General features: G+C 47.9%; 1 protein-coding gene across 1 annotated transcript in view; it reads left to right on the plus strand.

Moving 5' to 3' along the window:
- Positions 1 to 16,136, plus strand: part of QARS1 (glutaminyl-tRNA synthetase 1) — a 179,830-nt gene that overhangs the window by 145,828 nt on the left and 17,866 nt on the right. Inside the window, exons 21-23 of the mRNA XM_063941120.1 lie at positions 1,100 to 1,227; positions 1,305 to 1,371; positions 3,076 to 3,201. Coding sequence (XP_063797190.1) covers positions 1,100 to 1,227; positions 1,305 to 1,371; positions 3,076 to 3,201 — 321 coding nt within the window. The remainder of the gene's footprint in view (positions 1 to 1,099; positions 1,228 to 1,304; positions 1,372 to 3,075; positions 3,202 to 16,136) is intronic.

Genomic DNA, 16,136 nt, shown 5'->3' on the forward strand with positions numbered 1-16,136 from the left:
GAGAATATTTCCACTGAAATCGGGACCTCGCTCCCCATGAAAGCTACATAAGCTGGACATTCGTTCTTAAGCAGCAAAACCTACACATTGCGTTATATAAATGACTGATAACCGATGGATGTTCCTATTCACTAAAATGTCATTTTTGGGTGCACTTCCTGGCTAGGGTATATGGAAGCCCCACCGTTCTCACACACACGACCCCCATTCCGTTTAGCAGGGCTCCCGATTCTCTTGCAAAAAACGTTTTCCAAACAATGTAGTGTTCGGGGCTGCCAGGCTTGGAAGGATATGTTGATATCCGTGCGGATACCTCTAATATGTATGGACATTAAGGCTTGCCCCCCACCTCTTGTATTTTGTGTAAATGAATACCTACAGTACTATACATCTTGCAAGCCTTGTCCTTCTACCATTTACAGTAGAGGTTGCTTTGCGTTGCTGAAACCCCTCTGCAGTTCCCATAACTGTTGCGACAAGAAGCTTTTCTACAATACTAGTGAATTTCCAAAGTGGGGTCACCAGCTGGTCCTCTGCTATTTCACATCTCACACATAGGGGCTCATGTAATAGCTTTCGAGCTGCAGACTGTGCAGGAAAAGTGTTGAGTCTGCCTGTATTTTTAAAGCGGCAATCATTAACGAGACAAAACCGGGTTGGTTTTGCCTTGTAAAGGATTGCCCCTTTAAAAATGCAGGCAGACTTGCTGGAATTACCGCACCGCCTCGTAGGCTATTATATAAGCTCCATGGTTTTGTACACTGCTGTTCTACTGTTATGTTTTTGTTTTGTTTTTTGTCTCTAGATTTTAACCCTTTTAGGTTCAGACCACTGATGCTATAGTGTTTTGTTACATTTCAGCTGAAGGTGGAATATTGCGTAGGTGCGTACGTTTGGCTACGGAGCATGCGCAATGCAAAAAGACATGCATCTGCAAAACTGACTAACGTTCAACTCTGCTTTAGGTTCTGGACATGATGTGAAATGTATCCTGGCTTCTAGTGGAACACACACTCCACATATATTGCTTTGAGAAGTGATTTTGGCCTCCTCCCAGCAGATCTACATCTTTGTATATTCCTTGTTCTTTTTTGTATAGGATGGAAATGGGAAAGTGGTGGAGCTGGAGGTCACCTGCATGAAGTCCGAGGTGGCTGAGAAACCTAAGGCGTTTATACATTGGGTGTCTCACCCTCTGGTGTGTGAAGTGCGTCTGTACGACCGACTGTGAGTAGCACACAACGCATGCGGTGTCTGCACAGATTGATAAATGACAAAGATGGACAAGTGTGGTCTTGTTTCAGATTCTTACACAAGACTCCTGAAGACCCTTCTGAAGTTCCTGGCGGGTTCTTAACGGATGTAAACCATGTAAGTTCTCAAACTATCCACAGAATTGTATGTTTCAGCATTCCATGACGACGTGTAATATTTTATTGGATAGAAAGTCTGATGGATTTTGGATCTCTGCACTTTTATAGGGGATACGGTCGTTAGGGCGACCACTGAAAGTTGACATGGTCATTAGGTTGACAGGTCAAAAGGTCGAATTTTTTGGACTTTCATACTTGACGTTCCACGGGGACTACAGTTTGGGAACGGTAACCTGCCCGAAGGGGACACAGTACACTAATTGGGGTTCCCCGTCACTTTACAAAGAAAACACCAAAAAAAGTCCAAAATATCATGTTGACCTTTTCACATGTCGACCTAATTCCCATGTCGACCTAATGACTGTTGACCGAGGTCGAGTCGACCCAACGACCCGTACCCTTATATAGTCAAAAATGATATCTAAATAATTATTGGCTTCTCTTCCTCCTCTGATCTCTCCCCCCCCCCAGTCTCAAATCCACATTACAGTCCCTACAAACAAGGGGGAGAACGCTGCTCTTCCTCCTCTGATCCCCCAGCCCCAGATTCACATTACTGTCCCTACAAACAAGCGGGGGACGCTGCTCTTCCTCTGATTCCCCCCGCCCTCCAGCCTCAGATCCACATTAGCCTCTGAAAGAGTTCCCTCCCAACCTTTCCCCGATGTGGGATTCTGCTGTCTCACGGTTCTCTTTAAACTTTGTGTCTTAGGGTGTGTACACACGGTGAGATATAGCCTATATAGTCAAAATCGCAAGGAAAGTTAGTGGAAATCACAAGGTGTGAGGCAGGTTGCGATACCGTTTCGATCCCAAAGCGCACTCCCGCGTGTCGGTATCATAAGGCTAGATAGACTGTGCAGGCAAGTCAATCTTGACTATCTAGCGTACTATCTAATACATAGTATAGTCCAAATTGGCACTTAGTCAAAATCGTACATAGTCAATATCGAAAGTACAAAATCTGTACTCTCTGTGCTATCTGGGCTCTGGGGGAGTTCAAGGGAAATCGCATATTCAACATCGGGCATAGCAAGGATCTCACCGTGTGTACACAGCTTTTGTCACGTCACAGACTCAGCGAAACACCACAGCTTGTACTACACACACTGGGCTGCGACTTTAACCTTACAGGAATTCGTTTTAAGCGTGTTTATTGGGGATGCGGTCAATTTACCTACAATCAAAATACCGGCTGTAAAAACACCGACAACCATTGGCTGACGGTCAAAATCCCAACATGGTCAAAATACAGACATTTAAAATGTCGACAGGTCAAAAAGCTTCTTGCCGCCGACCTCCACCGGCCCATGCAGCAGACGCTGACACCCGCCATACCTCCTTCCAGGCAGCCCTGGTCCCGGAAGCTAAACTCCTCCCCCTAGCAACACAGACGGAGGTCCTTCCAGCTACAGGGAGGAGGCGTCCGGAACAGCCTGCTGCCTGATTCCCAGCCAGGGAGGTGATGGAGACCCCCCACATACCACCTCACAGGTATCGCGGGGAACCTCCGTCACCTCATTGCGATGTTACCACATACGTTAGTACATATACGATTAGCATCGCTGCGGGGGGCGGCGATGTATGTTAATACATCCCGCCCACAGTGTCTCAAGTGCCCAATAAAAAAAAAAAATGCAAAAAAAAATCAACACATTCGCAAGTTGAGAGTATTTTAACACCATCTCTTACCCTTTTACAGAACTCCCTGACCATAATCCCAGATGCCCTTGTAGATCAATCTGTAAAGAACAGCAAGCCCCTAGATAAGTTCCAGTTTGAGAGACTGGGGTATTTCTCTGTGGATCCAGACACCACTCAGGAGAAGGTGAGTGTGCACTTACGGTGATATCTGTGTGCAGAGTGGGGGATTACCCTGCTGCTGTTTATGTGCTTATTGCAGGTGAAGTTTTGCATCGCTGAAACCCCCCGGCAGACTGTTGGTAGGTGGCGGGACAAGAAGAGATGCTATATGATCAACCAGTGAGATGTCCAAAGTGGGGAGGATGCTGTGTCTCTCTGCTATTTCACCTCTCGTACAGACAGGCAACAGGAAAACCTGCACTGATTCACAACTCAGAGGTGTTTGAATCTGGTCCAATAGAACACTTTAGCCCAAATGTATTAAGCCTTAAAAAGTGATAAAGTAGAGATGGATAAAGAATGATAAATGACCAGCCAATCAGCTCTTAACTGTCATTTCCCTAGCATCCCATAAGGGATATTGGGGAGACTTAGTACGTTGGGGTATAGACGGGGTCCAAAGAAGCCGGTGCACTTTAAATTTCTTCACTAGGCGTGCTGGCTCCTCCCCTCATTGCCCCCTCCCACAGGCAGTTTAGAAAAAAGTGCCCTCAGGAGAGGATGCACTCTGCAGCTCCAGAGATTTTTCTTCAGTTTTTTTTAAACTTTTATTATTTTCGGTATGCTGTTTGGGCAACAGCATACCTGCGCCATGGGAGTTAGGAGGGGGGTCACTGGCCTTGCGAGGAATCAGAGCCACTTCCCCACTGCAGGACCACCGTCCTGAGAGGTTTTGTTCAGCGGGGCACTGCGCCTTAGCTGACGCAATCGCAGCACGCCGAACACCCCTAACATATGCCTGAAGGTGATGTCTGTGGTGAGTACAAACCGGGGGCCCGCTAGAGGGGTCCCCCGGTTCACAGTGCGGCTGAACGCGGGCGCGGCATGGGGGACCCTCCTGGGGGGGGGGGGGGACCCGCTAGAGCCCCCCGTGTAAACTGGCTTGGAATAGCTTAAACTAGCACTTGTGTGATGTTTTTAAGCAGAATAGGGGACTTTGGGGGTCATTCCGAGTTGATCGGCTACAATCAGGCACTCAGACATGCAGGGGGATGGCCAGGATTGCAGTGCCCCCCCCCCCCCCGCCCTGCAGAAATGCAAAAGCATTGCACAGCGGCATTTTGGGGACCTTCCTCTGCTTAATGCAGCAGCAGCAAGCACACACAGCACTTCCTGACTCACAAGACACGCTGGAAAACTGGTACAGGGTGTAGCAAAGGGGGAGAGCCACTATTGTACACAGTCTGTGTCCTATACAGGACAGAAATCATTAGTGTTTCACTGTGAATATAGTAAGCTGACAGCCTCACAGAAGCTGTATAGCAGGGGTGTGCTGGTGTCTCTCTGTGTGTGTCTCCTCTCACATACAGTAAGGGCAGGCTTGATCCGTATTACTGTCTGTGTGTATGTAGTTGTGATTACTGTAAACAAGGGTAAACACCCCTGGTACACAATACTTTCAAAACCTATGTGCCCTAGCCAAGGTTTGTATAGCCCGCTGGTGGCTTGCGCAGACGGGCCCTGTTTTCGGGGCGTGGATAGCCTTGGTTAACGAATCCATGGAACATGAAAGATATGCATATGTCTCGTGGAGCTATTGTTAAGTTTGGCAATATTTGGGCCAGATGGATGGACTCCCCTTACTCAACCAAGGTCTAACTTGTCGAAATCCTTTCTCTTCTGTTTTCTTCACTATCCGCTGGGTGCATGATACTGTATATATGGTATACATTTGAGATATCTTGGATCAAGAAAATCAACCGTAGACATATAAGAATTGATGGGATCTGTGTTTGAGACTGATTTGTTAGGTCTGCTGATTTGCCCTCCTCTGTGCACACCACTTATTGTCAATTTATACACATGCTTTTACTTTATTTTTTATTGCTGTGGGGTGGGGGGTTAGTTTTGTTACTTGGTTATTTCTAGCATGGTAAATATCTAAAAAAAATCAAAGAATACTCGTATGTATGGTGTATAGGGTCTACAGAAACTATTCCTTTGATATGGGTAATCTACATTGCCTAAGCCTTAATTTGATATGACAAGATGTGCAATCTATATATCTCCGATAATATGAACAGATGTATTGTACTATATCCCTATGTATCAACCTCCATGCTAGTCTTTCATGCTACTGATTGCCTTTATATTCCGATCCTGCCATTGTGTGACTCTGTTCGGTATTATGATATGTCAATAAAAATTACTTTATTTAAAAACATAGGTAAACACAAGCTATGCTGTGTCTGCCACACCAGATTCTCTCCCTTATCATCTGATTCTGTTTCATGTTAACAATGCAGCCAGTCTTCACAACTCAGTGAGGGGGCTGGGGGAGAGGGTCCAGAGCCCTCCTGGTTAGGGGCTCTTAAGATTATGATGTCTGATATGTCCTCACAACTCACTGCTACTGTTCAGAAAACTCCACTACTACAACAGGCTGTTGCAGACTTAGCTGCTAGGGCAGATGTTACACAGCCCCTCCTCTCTACTTTAGGACCACAAAAGCGTGGTTTGCCTGCTCTACTATATAACACAGATGAGGATATACAGGAGGATGGGGAGGACTTGGATCCCTTTAGTGGGGATTCCACTTCTGCTCAGGGTATTCAACCCCTTATTCTGGCTATATGGGACGTGTTAAAGCTCCCTCTAGAGGACGCTGCGACACAGCAGTCGTTTTCCTTTACACAAAACAAGCCTAATGTCACTTTCCCTGATTCTGCAGAGTTAGAGGACCTATTTAAATTAGCCTGGAAAAACCCAGACAAAAAATACGAAGTGTCAAAAAGATTTCTCTGACGTCCTAAGTGGATGCTGGGGACTCCGTCAGGACCATGGGGAATAGCGGCTCCGCAGGAGACAGGGCACAAAAGTAAAAGCTTTAGGATCAGGTGGTGTGCACTGGCTCCTCCCCCTATGACCCTCCTCCAAGCCTCAGTTAGGTTTTTGTGCCCGGCCGAGAAGGGTGCAATCTAGGTGGCTCTCCTAAAGAGCTTCTTAGAGTAAAAGTTTTGTTAGGTTTTTTATTTTCAGTGAGTCCTGCTGGCAACAGGCTCACTGCAACGAGGGACTTAGGGGAGAAGAAGTGAACTCACCTGCGTGCAGGATGGATTGGCTTCTTAGGCTACTGGACACTAGCTCCAGAGGGACGATCACAGGTACAGCCTGGATGGGTCACCGGAGCCGCGCCGCCGACCCCCTTGCAGATGCTGAAGAGAGAAGAGGTCCAGAAATCGGCGGCTGAAGACTTCTCAGTCTTCATGAGGTAGCGCACTGCACTGCAGCTGTGGGCCATTGCTCTCAGCACACTTCACACCAACGGTCACTGAGGGTGCAGGGCACTGGGGGGGGCGCCCTGGGCAGCAATGAAAGTACCTATGCTGGCTAAAAATACATCACATATAGCCTCTGGGGCTATATGGATGTATTAAACCCCTGCCAGGTTGTCAGAAAAACGGGAGAAGAAGCCCGCCGAAAAGGGGGCGGGGCCTATTCTCCTCAGCACACAGCGCCATTTTCCTACACAGCTCCGCTGCTAGGAAGGCTCCCACGCTCTCCTCTGCACTGCACTACAGAAACAGGGTTAAAACAGAGAGGGGGGGCACTTATTTGGCGATATTATTATATATTAAGATGCTATAAGGGAAAACACTTATATAAGGTTGTCCCTGTATAATTATAGCGTTTTGGTGTGTGCTGGCAAACTCTCCCTCTGTCTCCCCAAAGGGCTAGTGGGGTCCTGTCCTCTATCAGAGCATTCCCTGTGTGTGTGCTGTGTGTCGGTACGTGTGTGTCGACATGTATGAGGACGATGTTGGTGAGGAGGCGGAGCAATTGCCTGTAATGGTGATGTCACTCTCTAGGGAGTCGACACCGGAATGGATGGCTTATTTAGGGAATTACGTGATGATGTCAACACGCTGCAAGGTCGGTTGACGACATGAGACGGCCGGCAAACCAATTAGTACCTGTCCAGGCGTCTCAAACACCGTCAGGGGCTTTAAAACGCCCATTTACCTCAGTCGGTCGACACAGACACGGACACTGACTCCAGTGTCGACGGTGAAGAAACAAACGTATTTTCCATTAGGGCCACACGTTACATGTTAAGGGCAATGAAGGAGGTGTTACATATTTCTGATACTACAAGTACCACAAAAAAGGGTATTATGTGGGGTGTGAAAAAACTACCTGTAGTTTCTCTATCGTCCTAAGTGGATGCTGGGGTTCCTGAAAGGACCATGGGGAATAGCGGCTCCGCAGGAGACAGGGCACAAAAAAGTAAAGCTTTTACCAGATCAGGTGGTGTGCACTGGCTCCTCCCCCTATGACCCTCCTCCAGACTCCAGTTAGATTTTGTGCCCGAACGAGAAGGGTGCAATCTAGGTGGCTCTCCTAAAGAGCTGCTTAGAGAAAGTTTAGCTTAGGTTTTTTACTTTACAGTGAGTCCTGCTGGCAACAGGATCACTGCAACGAGGGACTTAGGGGAGAAGTAGTGAACTCACCTGCGTGCAGAGTGGATTTGCTGCTTGGCTACTGGACACTAGCTCCAGAGGGACGATCACAGGTACAGCCTGGATGGTCACCGGAGCCGCGCCGCCGGCCCCCTTGCAGACGTTGAAGAGAGAAGAGGTCCAAAATCGGCGGCTGTAGACTCCTGAGTCTTCATAAAGGTAGCGCACAGCACTGCAGCTGTGCGCCATTTTCCTCTCAGCACACTTCACACAACAGTCACTGAGGGTGCAGAGCGCTGGGGGGGGCGCTCTGAGAGGCAAATAAAAACCTTATTAGAGGCAAAAAATACCTCACATATAGCCCACAGAGGCTATATGGAGATATTTAACCCCTGCCTAACTTCAAAAATAGCGGGAGACGAGCCCGCCGAAAAAGGGGCGGGGCCTATCTCCTCAGCACACAGCGCCATTTTCTCTCACAGAAAAGCTGGAGAGAAGGCTCCCAGGCTCTCCCCTGCACTGCACTACAGAAACAGGGTTAAAACAGAGAGGGGGGGCACTGATTTTGGCGATATTGTATATATATAAAAGATGCTATAAGGGAGAAACACTTATATAAGGTTGTCCCTATATAATTATAGCGTTTTTGGTGTGTGCTGGCAGACTCTCCCTCTGTCTCCCCAAAGGGCTAGTGGGTCCTGTCCTCTGTCAGAGCATTCCCGGTGTGTGTGCTGTGTGTCGGTACGTGTGTGTCGACATGTATGAGGACGATGTTGGTGAGGAGGCGGAGAAATTGCCTGTAATGGTGATGTCACTCTCTAGGGAGTCGACACCGGAATGGATGGCTTATTTAGAGAATTACGTGAGAATGTCAACACGCTGCAAGGTCGGTTGACGACATGAGACGGCCGACAATCTATTAGGACCGGTCCAGGCGTCTCAGAAACACCGTCAGGGGTTTTTAAAAAACGCCCATTTACCTCAGTCGGTCGACACAGACACGGACACTGAATACAGTGTCGACGGTGAATAAACAAACGTATTTCTCATTAGGGCCACACGTTAAGGGCAATGAAGGAGGTGTTACGTGTTTCTGATACTACAAGTACCACAAGAAAGGGTATTATGTGGGAGTGAAAAAACTACCTGTAGTTTTTCCTGAATCAGATAAAATAAAATGAAGTGTGTGATGATGCGTAGGGTTACCCCGATAGCAAATATTGGCGTTATACCCTTTCCCGCCAGAAATTAGGGTACGTTGGGAAACACCCCTTAGGGTGATAAGGCGCTCACACGCTTATCAAGTGGCGTTACCGTCTCCAGATACGGCCGCCCTCAAGGAGCCAGCTGATAGGAAGCTGGAAAAATATCCTAAAAAGTATATACACACATACGGTGGTTATACTGCGACCAGCGATCGCCATCAGCCTGGAGATGCAGTGCTGGGTTGGCTTGGTCGGATTCCCTGACTGAAAATATTTTATTCATGTAGAGCATTTAATAGGATGCATTCTATATATATGTATGTGAGATGCACAGAGGGATATTTGCTCTCTGGCATCAAGATAAGTGCGTTGTCCATATCTCCCAGAAGATGTCAGGGACACGACAGTGGTCAGGTGATACAGATCCCATACGGCAGATGGAAGTATTGCTGTATAAAGGGAAGGAGTTATTTGGGGGTCGGTCCATCGGACCTGGGGACCACAGCAACAGCTGGGAAATCCAACCTTTTTTACCCCAAGTTACATCTCAGCTAAAAAAGACACCGTCTTTTCAGCCTCAATCTTTCCTTTCCCATGAGGGCATGCAGGCAAAAGGCCAGTCATATCTGCCCAGACATAGAGGTAAGGGAAGTAGACTGCAGCAGGCAGCCCTTTCCCAGGAAAAGAAGCCCTCCACCGCGTCTGCCAAGTCCTCAGCATGACGCTGGGGCCGTGCAAGCGGACTCAAGGTGGGGGGGTAGTCTCAAGAGTCTCAGGGCGCAGTGGGATCACTCGCAAGTTGACCCCTAGATCGTACGAGTATTATCCCAGGGGTAAAGATTGGAGAGTCGAGACATCTTCTCCTCGCAGGTTCCTGAAGTCTGCTTTACCAACGGCTCCCTCCGACAGGGAGGCAGCATTGGAAACAATTCACAAGCTGTATATCCAGCAGGTGATAATCAAAGTACCCCTCCTACGACAAGGAAAAGGGTATTATTTTTCCACACTATATTGTGGTACTGAAGCCAGACGGCTTGGTGACACATAGTCTAAATCTAAAATGTTTTGAACACTTACATAAAAGGTTCAAATCGAGATAAAGTCACTCAGAGCAGTGATAGCGAACCGGAATGTCCCTGGACATCAAGGATTACCTCCATGTCCAAATTTTGTCCTTCTCATCAAGGGTACCTCTGGTTCGTGGTACAGAACTGTCAATATCAGTTTCAGACGATGCCGTTTGAATTATCCACGGCACCCCGGGCCTTTTTACCATGGTAATGGCCGAAAAGATGTTTCTTCAAAGAAAAAAGGCATCTAAATTATCCCTTACTTGCACGACCTAAAAAGGGCAAGTTCCAGAGAACAGTTGGAGGTCGGAAGAGCACTATCTAAAGTAGTTCTTCGACGGCACGACTGGATTCTAAATATTCCAAGAATCGCAGCTGTTTTCCGACGATACGTCTGCTGTTCCTAGGGATGATTCTGGACACGGTTCAGAAAAAGGTTTTTCTTCCCGAGGAAAAAGCCAAGGAGTTATCCGACCTGTCAGGAACCTCCTAAAACCAGGAAAGGTGTCTGTACATCAATGCACAAGAGTCCTGGGAAAAATGGTGGCTTTTTACGAAGCAATTCCATTCGGCAGATTCCATGCAAGAATTTTCCAAAGGGATCTGTTGGACAAATGGTCAGGGTCGCATCCTCAGATGCACCTGCGAATAACCCTGTCGCCAAGGACAAGGGTATATCTTCTGTGGTGGTTGCAAAAGGCTCATCTATTGGAGGGCCGCAGATTCGGCATACAGGATTTGATCCTGGTGACCACGGACGCCAGCCTGAGAGGTTGGGGAGCAGTCACACAAGGAAGAAACTTCCAGGGGGTATGGACGAACCTGGAAAAGTCTCTTCACATAAACATTCTGGTACTAAGAGCAATCTAAAATGCTCTAAGCCAGGCGGAACCACTCCTGCAAGGAAAACCGGTGTTGATTCAGTCGGACAACATCACGGCGGTCGCCCATGTAAATAGACAGGGCGGCACAAGAAGCAGGAGTGCAATGGCAGAAGCTGCCAAGATTCTTCGCTGGGCGGAGAATCACGTAATAGCACTGTCAGCAGTGTTCTTCCCGGGCGTGGACAACTGGGAAGCAGACTTCCTCAGCAGACACGATATTCACCCGGGAGAGGGGGGTCTTCATCCAGAAGTCTTCCACATGCTAATAAACTGTTGGGAAAGACCAATGGTAAACATGATGGCGTCTCGCCTCAACAAGAAACTGGACAAGTATTGCGCCAGGTCAAGAGATCCACAGGCAATAGCTGTGGACGCACTGGTAACACCTTGGGTGTACAAATCAGTATATGTGTTTCCTCCTCTGCCTCTCATACCAAAGGTATTGAAGATTATACGGTGAGGAGGAGTAAGAACAATACTAGTGGCTCCGGATTGGCCAAGAAGGACTTGGTACCCGGAACTTCAAGAGTTGGTCACGGACGACCCGTGCCCTCTACTTCTGAGAAGGGACCTGCTACAACAGGGTCCCTGTCTCTTTCAAGACTTACCGCGGCTGCGTTTGACGGCATGGCGGTTGAACGCCAGATCCTAAAAGGGAAAGGCATTCCAGAAGAAGTCATTCCTACCTTGATTAAGGCAAGGAAGGAAGTCACCGCGAAACATTATCACCGCATTTGGCGAAAATATGTCGCGTGGTGCGAGGATCGGAGTGTTCCGACGGAGGAATTTCAACTGGGTCGTTTCCTACATTTCCTACAATCAGGATTGTCTATGGGTCTCAAATTGAGATCTATTAAGGTTCAAATTTCGGCCCTGTCAATATTCTTCCAAAAAGAATTGGCCTCAGTTCCTGAGGTACAGACTTTTGTTAAAGGAGTACTGCATATACAGCCTCCTGTGGTGCCTCCGGTGGCACCGTGGGATCTAAATGTAGTTTTAGATTTCCTCAAATCCCATTGGTTTGAACCATTGAAAAAGGTGGATTTTAAATATCTCACATGGAAAGTGACTATGTTACTGGCCCTGGCTTCCGCCAGGAGAGTATCTGAATTGGCGGCTTTATCTTATAAAAGCCCTTATCTAATCTTCCATTCGGATAGGGCAGAACTGAGGACTCGTCCGCATTTTCTCCCTAAGGTGGTATCAGCGTTTCACCTGAACCAACCTATTGTGGTGCCTGCGGCCACTGGCGACTTGGAGGACTCCAAGTTGTTGGACGTTGTCAGAGCCTTAAAAATATACATTTCAAGGACGGCTGAAGTCAGAAAATCTGACTCGCTGTTGTTACTATATGCACCCAACAAGTTGGGTGCCCCTGCTTCTAAGCAGACGATTGCTCGTTGGATTTGTAACACAATTCAACTTGCTCATTCTGTGGCAGGCCTGCCACAGCCTAAATCTGTTAAGGCCCATTCCACAAGGAAGGTGGGCTCATCTTGGGCGGCTGCCCGAGGGGTCTCGGCATTACAATTCTGCCGAGCAGCTACGTGGTCGGGGGAAAACACGTTTGTAAAATTCTACAAATTTGATACCCTGGCAAAAGAGGACTTGGAATTCTCTCATTCGGTGCTGCAGAGTCATCCGCACTCTCCCGCCCGTTTGGGAGCTTTGGTATAATCCCCATGGTCCTTTCAGGAACCCCAGCATCCACTTAGGACGATAGAGAAAATAAGAATTTACTTACCGATAATTCTATTTCTCGGAGTCCGTAGTGGATGCTGGGCGCCCATCCCAAGTGCGGATTATCTGCAATACTGTACATAGTTATTGTTAACAAATTCGGGTTATATTGTTAAGGAGCCATCTTTAAGAGGCTCTTTCTGTTATCATACTGTTAACTGGGTTTAGATCACAAGTTGTACGGTGTGATTGGTGTGGCTGGTATGAGTCTTACCCGGGATTCAAATTGCCTCCCTTATTGTGTACGCTCGTCCGGGCACAGTACCTAACTGGAGTCTGGAGGAGGGTCATAGGGGGAGGAGCCAGTGCACACCACCTGATCTGGTAAAAGCTTTACTTTTTTGTGCCCTGTCTCCTGCGGAGCCGCTATTCCCCATGGTCCTTTCAGGAACCCCAGCATCCACTACGGACTCCGAGAAATAGAATTATCGGTAAGTAAATTCTTATTTTTTCCTGAATCAGATAAATTAAATGAAGTGTGTGATGATGCGTGGGTTTCCCCCGATAGAAAATTATTGGCGTTATACCCTTTCCCGCCAGAAGTTAGGGCGCGTTGGGAAACACCCTTTAGGGTGGATAAGGCGCTCACACGCTTATCAAAACAAGTGGCGTTACCGTCTCCAGATACGGCCGCCCTCAAAGAGCCAGCTGATAAGAGGCTGGAAAATATCCTAAAAAGTATATACACACATACTGGTGTTATACTGCGACCAGCGATCGCCTCAGCCTGGATGTGCAGCGCTGGGGTGGCTTGGTCGGATTCCCTGACTGAAAATATTGATACCCTTGACAGGGACAGTATTTTATTGACTATAGAGCATTTAAAGGATGCATTTCTATATATGCGAGATGCACAGAGGGATATTTGCACTCTGGCATCAAGAGTAAGTGCGATGTCCATATCTGCCAGAAGATGTTTATGGACACGACAGTGGTCAGGTGATGCAGATTCCAAACGGCACATGGAAGTATTGCCGTATAAAGGGGAGGAGTTATTTGGGGTCGGTCCATCGGACCTGGTGGCCACGGCAACAGCTGGAAAATCCACCTTTTTTACCCCAAGTCACATCTCAGCAGAAAAAGACACCGTCTTTTCAGCCTCAGTCCTTTCGTCCCCATAAGGGCAAGCGGGCAAAAGGCCAGTCATATCTGCCCAGGGATAGAGGAAAGGGAAGAAGACTGCAGCAGGCAGCCCCTTCCCAGGAACAGAAGCCCTCCACCGCTTCTGCCAAGTCCTCAGCATGACGCTGGGGCCGTACAAGCGGACTCAGGTGCGGTGGGGGGTCGTCTCAAGAGTTTCAGCGCGCAGTGGGCTCACTCGCAAGTGGACCCCTGGATCCTACAAGTAGTATCCCAGGGGTACAGATTGGAAATTCGAGACGTCTCCCCCTCGCAGGTTCCTGAAGTCTGCTTTACCAACGTCTCCCTCCGACAGGGAGGCAGTATTGGAAACAATTCACAAGCTGTATTCCCAACAGGTGATAATCAAAGTACCCCTCCTACAACAAGGAAAGGGGTATTATTCCACACTATATTGTGGTACTGAAGCCAGACGGCTCGGTGAGACCTATTCTAAATCTGAAATCTTTGAACACTTACATACAAAGGTTCAAATCAAGATGGAGTCACTCAGAGCAGTGATAGCGAACCAGGAAGAAGGGGACTATATGGTGTCCCTGGACATCAAGGATGCTTACCTCCATGTCCCAATTTGCCCTTCTCACCAAGGGTACCTCAGGTTCGTGGTACAGAACTGTCACTATCAGTTTCAGACGCTGCCGTTTGGATTGTCCACGGCACCCCGGGTCTTTACCAAGGTAATGGCCGAAATGATGATTCTTCTTCAAAGAAAAGGCGTCTTAATTATCCCTTACTTGGACGATCTCCTGATAAGGGCAAGGTCCAGAGAACAGTTGGAGATCGGAGTAGCACTATCTCAAGTAGTTCTACGACAGCAGGGGTGGATTCTAAATATTCCAAAATCGCAGCTGTTTCCGACGACACGTCTGCTGTTCCTAGGGATGATTATGGACACAGTCCAGAAAAAGGTGTTTCTCCCGGAGGAGAAAGCCAGGGAGTTATCCGAGCTAGTCAGAAACCTCCTAAAACCAGGCCAAGTGTCAGTGCATCAATGCACAAGAGTCCTGGGAAAAATGGTGGCTTCTTACGAAGCGATTCCATTCGGCAGATTTCACGCAAGAATTTTTCAGTGGGATCTGCTGGACGAATGGTCCGGATCGCATCTTCAGATGCATCAGCGGATAATCCTGTCTCCAAGGACAAGGGTGTCTCTTCTGTGGTGGCTGCAGAGTGCTCATCTACTAGAGGGCAGCACATTCGGCATTCAGGACTGGGTTCTGGTGACCACGGATGCCAGCCTGAGAGGCTGGGGAGCAGTCACACAGGGAAGAAATTTCCAAGGAGTGTGGTCAAGTCTGGAGACTTCTCTCCACATAAATATACTGGAGCTAAGGGCAATTTACAATGCTCTGAGCCTAGGAAGACCTCTGCTTCAAAGTCAACCGGTGCTGATCCAGTCGGACAACATCACGGCAGTCGCCCACGTAAACAGACAGGGCGGCACAAGAAGCAGGAGGGCAATGGCAGCAAGGATTCTTCGCTGGGCGAAAAATCATGTGATAACTAGAGATGAGCGGGTTCGGTTCCTCGGAATCCGAACCCGCCCGAACTTCATGTTTTTTTTCACGGGTCCGAGCGACTCGGATCTTCCCGCCTTGCTCGGTTAACCCGAGCGCGCCCGAACGTCATCATGACGCTGTCGGATTCTCGCGAGACTCGGATTCTATATAAGGAGCCGCGCGTCGCCGCCATTTTCACACGTGCATTGAGATTGATAGGGAGAGGACGTGGCTGGCGTCCTCTCCATTTAGATTAGAAGAGAGAGAGTGAGATTGATTTGAGACAGAGACACTTGATTTACTGGAGCTTAGGAGTACTGTAGAGAGTGCAGAGTTTAGTAGTGACTGACCACAGTGACCACCAGACAGTGCAGTTTTATTTAATATAATCCGTTCTCTGCCTGAAAAAAACGATACACAGTGACTCAGTCACATACCATATCTGTGTGCACTGCTCAGCCCAGTGTGCTGCATCATCTATGTATATATCTGACTGTGCTCACACAGCTTATAATTGTGGGGGAGACTGGGGAGCAGTGCCAGTTATAGGTTATAGCAGGAGCCAGGAGTACATATTATTAAAATTAAACAGTGCACACTTTTGCTGCAGGAGTGCCACTGCCAGTGTGACTGACCAGTGACCTGACCACACTGACCACCAGTATAGTTAGTAGTATACTATATTGTGATTGCCTGAAAAAGTTAAACACTCGTCGTGTGACTTGTGTGGTGTTTTTTTATTCTATAAAAAACTCATTCTGCTGACAGACAGTGTCCAGCAGGTCCGTCATTATATAATATATACCTGTCCGGCTGCAGTAGTGATATATATATATTTTTTATATCATTATTTATCATCCAGTCGCAGCAGACACAGTACGGTAGTTCACGGCTGTAGCTACCTCTGTGTCGGCACTCGGCAGTCCGTCCATAATTGTATACCACCTACCCGTGGTTTTTTT

This window comes from Pseudophryne corroboree, chromosome 9 (genome assembly GCF_028390025.1).
Source record: "Pseudophryne corroboree isolate aPseCor3 chromosome 9, aPseCor3.hap2, whole genome shotgun sequence".
Lineage (NCBI taxonomy): Eukaryota > Metazoa > Chordata > Amphibia > Anura > Myobatrachidae > Pseudophryne > Pseudophryne corroboree.